The following is a 6020-nucleotide window of genomic DNA, read 5'->3' as shown; positions in this document are numbered from 1 at the left end:
CCAGACCTTCTTCAAGTGCCTTTCCCCCTCCCCAAATAAACGCTGCCAAGTGTCGCTGCCCCCCTGACTCGTTACTGACCACCCGCGACCCCCAAAACCCCCCAGGGGGATCCCCAAAACCCCCTGGGATCCCCAAAACCAAGTGGGGACCACCAAAATTCCCTGGGGACCCCCAAAACCCTGGCAAGCTGAGGGGAAAAGGGAGGGAAACGTGAGGGGGAAAAGGGGGGAAAATGTGAGGGGGAAAAGAGCGGGAAATGTGAGGGGGGAAAGGGAGGAAAATGTGAGGGGAAAAGAGCGGGAAATGAGAGGGGAAAAAAGAGAGGGAAATGTGAGGGGGAAAAGGGAGGAAAATGTGAGGGGAAAAGAGAGGGAAATGTGAGGGAGAAAGAGAGAGAAATGTGAGGGGAAAAGAGAGGGAAATGTGAGGGGAAAAGAGAGGGAAATGTGAGGGGAAAAGAGAGGGAAATGTGAGGGGGTAAGAGAGAAATGTGAGGGGGAAAGGGGGGGAAATGTGAGGGGAAAAGAGAGAAATGTGAGGGGGAAAGAGAGGGAAATGTGAGGGGAAAAGAGAGAGAAATGTGAGGGGAAAAAAGGGCGGGAAATGTGAGGGGAAAAGAGAGGAAAATGTGAGGGGAAAAGGGGGGGAAATGTGAGGGGAAAAGAGAGGGAAATGTGAGGGGAAAAGAGAGGAAAATGTGAGGGGAAAAGAGAGGGAAATGTGAGGGGAAAAGAGAGGGAAATGTGAGGGGAAAAGAGAGGGAAATGTGAGGGGGTAAGAGAGAAATGTGAGGGGGAAAGGGGGGGAAATGTGAGGGGAAAAGAGAGAAATGTGAGGGGGAAAGAGAGGGAAATGTGAGGGGAAAAGAGAGAGAAATGTGAGGGGAAAAAAGGGCGGGAAATGTGAGGGGAAAAGAGAGGAAAATGTGAGGGGAAAAGGGGGGGAAATGTGAGGGGAAAAGAGAGGGAAATGTGAGGGGAAAAGAGAGGAAAATGTGAGGGGAAAAAAGGGCGGGAAATGTGAGGGGAAAAGAGAGGAAAATGTGAGGGGAAAAGAGAGGGAAATGTGAGGAAGAAAGAGAGGAAAATGTGAGGGGAAAGGGAGGAAAATGTGAGGGGGAAAGGGGGGGAAATGTGAGGGGAAAATGGAGGGAATTGTGAGGGGGAAAAGGGGGAAATGTGAGGGGAAAAGAGAGGGAAATGTGAGGGGAAAAGGGAGAGAAATGTGAGGGGGAAAGAGAGGGAAATGTGAGGGGAAAAGAGAGAGAAATGTGAGGGGAAAAGAGAGAGAAATGTGAGGGGAAAAAAGGGCGGGAAATGTGAGGGGAAAAGAGAGGAAAATGTGAGGGGAAAAGAGAGAAATGTGAGGGGAAAAGAGAGGGAAATGTGAGGAAGAAAGAGAGGAAAATGTGAGGGGAAAGGGAGGAAAATGTGAGGGGGAAAGGGGGGGAAATGTGAGGGGAAAATGGAGGGAATTGTGAGGGGGAAAAGGGGGAAATGTGAGGGGAAAAGAGAGGGAAATGTGAGGGGAAAAGGGGGGGAAATGTGAGGGGAAAAGAGAGGAAAATGTGAGGGGAAAAGGGGGGGAAATGTGAGGGGAAAAGAGAGGGAAATGTGAGGGGGAAAGAGAGGGAAATGTGAGGGGAAAAGAGAGGAATTGTGAGGGGAAAAGGGAGGAAAATGTGAGGCGAAAGAGGGCAGGAAAAGTTAACCCACTACAGACCAGTTAACACCAGCTAACGCAGTTAACCCAGTATGGATGAGCCCAGTTATGCCAGTACCGACCATCCCAGTTACCCCAGTATCAACTGTCCCAGTGGCGCGCCTTACTGGTCATCCCAGCGTCCCCCCGCCCCGTCCTTCCAGTACTCCCAGTTCCCCCCAGTTCCCTCCATTCCCCTCCTTGCTGCTCATCCCAATCCCCGTGATGTCCCCACGATGTCCTCATGATGTCCCCGTGATGTCCCCGTGGTGTCCCCAGGGTGTCCCCAAATCCGCGGCGTCCCCAGGGATGTCCCCACGGACAGGGATGTCCCCGGTGGTGTCCCCAGGGATGTCCCTGTGGCGTCCCCATGTCCCCAGCCCCTCTCCCATGTCTGCTGTCCATCCGTGTCCGGTGTCCATCCGTGTCCATCCGTGTCCGGCCGTTCCGGCCCCGGGGCAGCTCCGGCCTCGGGACGCTCCCGTGGGAGCCGCGTGACGGCCCCGTGACCCCGGGGGGAGGGGAGGGGGACACCAGTTCACCCAGTATGGACCAGTTAACCCAGTATAGACCAGTTCACCCAGTTCACCCAGTACAGACCAGTTCACCCAGTACGGACCAGTTAAAACCAGTTAACCCAGTACGTGGCACCCCAGTTAACCCAATGTGGATGACCCCAGTTATCCCAGTACTGACCATCCCAGTTATCCCAGTACAGGCCATCCCAGTTACCCCAGTATCAACTGTCCCAGTGGCGCCCCTTACTGGCCGTCCCAGCCCCCCCCCCCACCCCCAGTCCTTCCCAGTACCCCCAGTTCCCTCCAGTTCCCCCCATTCCCCTCCTTACTGCTCATCCCAGTTCTCTGCCAGTCCCTCCCAGTCTCTCCCAGTTCCCCCCAGTCCCGAGCTCGTGGCTAGGGGGGAAGGACCCCGGCCCCGCCCCCACCCCGCAGCCGCCGTCGCTGGGCAGGAACTCGGGGGGAACTGGGATGGACTGGGAGGGACTGGGAGGGACTGGGATGAGCAGAGGCGGCGGCGGGCGGGGGTCGGAGCGGGGCCGGCACCGGTGAGGGGCGGGCGGTGGTCCCGGGGGTCTTTGAGGGGATCCCGGGGGTCTTTTGAGGGGTCTCGGGGTTGCTTTGGGGTCGCGGTGGGTGTAGGTGGGGGGCGCCATGGGGCGGGGGGCGCTGCTTTTGGGCGTCGCCTACGCGGGGTTGGTGTTTTTGGGGGTCCTGGGGCTGTGGGCGATCGAGGGGACCCCCGCGACCCCCGGGACCCCCGACGGCGGCGAGTGGGACGTGCCCAGCACCCTCCTGTTCATCGTCACCCTGCTGACCACCGTGGGTGAGACCCCCGGGACCCCCCAGAACCCCCCGCGACCCCCAGACCCCCAGGGGACCCCCCAGGCACCCCCGGGAGACCACCCAGATCCCCGGGATCACCAAGAACCCCCAGAGGACCCCCGGGACCACCCCAGACCCCCGGGACCCCCCAAGATTTGGGACTCCCAGGACCCCCAGGAACCCCCCCAGCCACCCCAAGACCTCCCCATGATCCTCAAGACCCCCAAGACCCCCCCATGATCCTCAAGACCCCCAAGACCCTCATAATCCCAAGGCCACCCTGCACCCCAAGACCCCTCCCAGCTCTCCAGGAGCCCCAAAATCCCCAAGACCCCTCAGGACTCCCCAAGACCCCTCAGGATCTCCAAGACCCCCAAGACCCTCAAGACACCCAAATCCCCCAGGATCCCCAGACCCCTCAGGACCCCCAGGACCCCTCAAGACCCCCCAGGACCCCCAAGACCCCCAGGACGTCCATAATCCCAAGGACTCCCAGGATCTCCAAGACCCCCAGGACCCCCCAGGACCCTCCAGCCACCCCAAGACCCCCATGACCTTCAAGACCCTCAAGTCCCCAAGGACCCCCAAGATCTCCAAGACCCCCAGGATGTCCAACACCCCCAGGACCCCTCAAAATCCCCATCTACCCCAAAACCGCCGAGACCTGGATGACTTCCAAGACCCCCAAAATCCCCAGGACCCCCCTGAACCCTCCAGCCACCCCAAGACCCCCGTGACCCTCAAGACCCCCGGGACCCCCCAAGACCCCCAGGACTCCCATCCACCCCAAGATCCCCAAGACCCAGATGACCTCCAAGACCCCCCAAACCCCCCCCCCATATTGAGTCGGGGGTCCCCCCTGACCCTCCCGGTGTCCCCCCAAGGCTACGGCTCGGTGACGCCGCTCTCCGCCGCCGGCAAAGCCTTCTGCGCCGCCTACGCCGCCGTGGGGGTCCCGGCCACCATGTTCCTTCTGGCGGCCACCGCTCGCCGCCTGGCCGGTCCGCTGGCCCAGCGGCCCCGTGGCTACCTGCAGGCGCGGTGGGGCTACAGCCGGCGCGGCGCCGCCCGTGCCCACCTGCTGGGCCTCCTGGCCGTCACCCTGGTGGTCCTGGTGCTCCTCCCGGCCACCGCCTTCTACCTGCTGGAGGCCACCTGGAGCTACCTGGACGCCGTCTATTTCTGCGTCATCTCGCTCTGCACCGTCGGCTTCGGTGACCTGGTGCCGGCCCGGCAGGCGCGGCAGCCACTGAGGCAGCTCTACCAAGTGGCGGTGGCCGGTGAGTTGGAAGGGTTGAGGAGTTGGGTTGGGTTCTTGGGGTTTTTGGTGGGGTTTGGGAAGGCTGGGTTGGGTTTGGGTGGGTTGGGTTGGGTTTTTGGGGTTTGGATGGGTTGGGTTGGGTTTTGTTGGGTTTGGGATGGGTTTTGTTGGGTTTGGGATGGGTTGGGTTGGGTTTTTGGGGTTTGGGTGGGTTGAGTTGGGTTTTTGATGGCTCATTGGGTTCCATTGGGTCCTGTCGTGTCCTGTTGGGTTCTGTTGGGTTCCGTTGGGTTCCATTGTGTCCTGTTGGGTTCCTTTGGGTTCCATCGGGTCCCATCAGGTCCTGTCACGCCCCGTTGGGTTCTTTTGGGTTCCGTTGGGTTCCATTGTGCCCCATTGGGTTCCATTAGGTCCCATCAGGTCCTGTCATGTCCCATTGGGTTCTGTTGGGTTCTGTCACATCCCGTTGGGTTCCTTTGGGTTCCGTCACCTCCCGTCGTGTTCCATTGGGTTCTGTCATGTCCTGTTGTGTTCCATTGGGTTCCATCATGTCCCGTTGGGTTCCGTTGGGTTCTGTTGGGTCCCATCATGTCCTGTTGGGTTCTGTTGTGTCCTGTTGGGTTCCATCATGTCCCGTTGGGCTCCATCATGTCCCGTTGGGTTCAATCGTGTCCCATTGGGTTCCATCGGGTTCTGTTGGGCTCCATCGTGTCCCGTTGGGTTCCATTGGGTTCTGTTGGGCTCCATCGTGTCCCATTGGGTTCTGTCGCGTCCCGTTGGGTTCCTTTGGGTTCCATCGGGTGCCGTCGCGTCCCCGCCACCGCGTCGCTCACGTCCGTGCCCCACAGCGTACCTGCTGCTGGGGGTCACGGGCGTCCTGCTGCTGGCCCAGACCTTCCGCCACGTGGCCGAGCTCCACGGCGTCCCCGGCGCGGCGCCGGCGCCGGACGGCGACGCCGACGGCGAGGAAGGGGCCGGCTTGCTGGAGGGGACGAGGGAGGGGGCCAAAGCAGCCGGGGGGGGGCGCGTCAGCGGGTAGCGCCAGTGGGGGGCACTGGGGATACTGGGGGACACTGGGAGGGGACACTGGGGACACTGGGAGGGGACACGCCACAATGAAGCGTCCCCAAAGGGGGTTGGGGTCAACGGCTTCGTTCTGTGGGTTGGGGGGGGTCCAATTTTTGGGAGGGGGTCCCTGTGCTGGGAGGGTCCCAATTTTGGGGGGGGGGTGTACCAGTTCAGGGGGGGGTCTCAATTTTGGGGGGGGATCTCAGTTCTGCAGGGTCCCCATTTTGGGGGGGGTCCCAGTTCTGCGGGGTCCCAATTTTGGGGGGGGGTCCCAGTTCCTTAGGGGTGGTCCCAATTCCATGGGGGGGGATCCCAGTTCTTTGGGGGTTCCCACTTCCTTGAGGGGGGGGCTCTAACCTGCATCCAACCCCACCCCCCCAAAAAAAAAGGGGGAGCGTTCAAAAAAACCCCACCCAAAACTCCTTTTATTTTTTTTTTTATATAAAACCTTTATTCAGTAAAAATATGGGGAGGGGTCCCCAAATCCCCCCTCCCTTTTTGTGGGGGGGGGTCACAGCCACGAGGCTGAGTGGGGTGGGGACACCCCCTTGATTTGAGGGGGGGGGGTGTGGAAATAAATCCCCCCCCCAGTCCCCCCCCCCCAAAAAATTCCTTTATATTTATTTTGATATTTTTTTTCTATACA

The 6020-nt window shown here is 60.0% G+C and overlaps 1 protein-coding gene across 1 annotated transcript; it reads left to right on the top strand.

The window, feature by feature from the left end:
* Positions 1 to 2874: 2874 nt before the first annotated feature.
* Positions 2875 to 5345, top strand: LOC128802968 (potassium channel subfamily K member 6-like). The gene is made up of 3 exons (XM_053969530.1): positions 2875 to 3046; positions 3930 to 4325; positions 5155 to 5345. Exons 1-3 carry the CDS (start codon positions 2875 to 2877, stop codon positions 5343 to 5345), a joined length of 759 nt encoding a protein of 252 aa, XP_053825505.1.
* The last annotated feature ends 675 nt before the right edge of the window (positions 5346 to 6020 follow it).

Source organism: Vidua macroura, unplaced genomic scaffold (assembly GCF_024509145.1).
Source record: "Vidua macroura isolate BioBank_ID:100142 unplaced genomic scaffold, ASM2450914v1 whyUn_scaffold_231, whole genome shotgun sequence".
NCBI classification, from domain to species: domain Eukaryota; kingdom Metazoa; phylum Chordata; class Aves; order Passeriformes; family Viduidae; genus Vidua; species Vidua macroura.
The sequence above is the reverse complement of the archived record's forward strand: the minus strand, read 5'-3'. Positions and strand labels throughout refer to the sequence as shown.

What these genes read in the sequence shown, in the direction of transcription:
- LOC128802968 (XM_053969530.1), top strand. Translation starts at nt 2,875, where the DNA reads ATGGGGCGGGGGGCGCTGCTTTTGGGCGTCGCCTACGCGGGGTTGGTG. An exon ending in CACCCTGCTGACCACCGTGG is followed by an intron (nt 3,047 to 3,929) that starts GTGAGACCCCCG and finishes TGTCCCCCCAAG; the next exon opens with GCTACGGCTCGGTGACGCCG. An exon ending in CTACCAAGTGGCGGTGGCCG is followed by an intron (nt 4,326 to 5,154) that starts GTGAGTTGGAAG and finishes CGTGCCCCACAG; the next exon opens with CGTACCTGCTGCTGGGGGTC.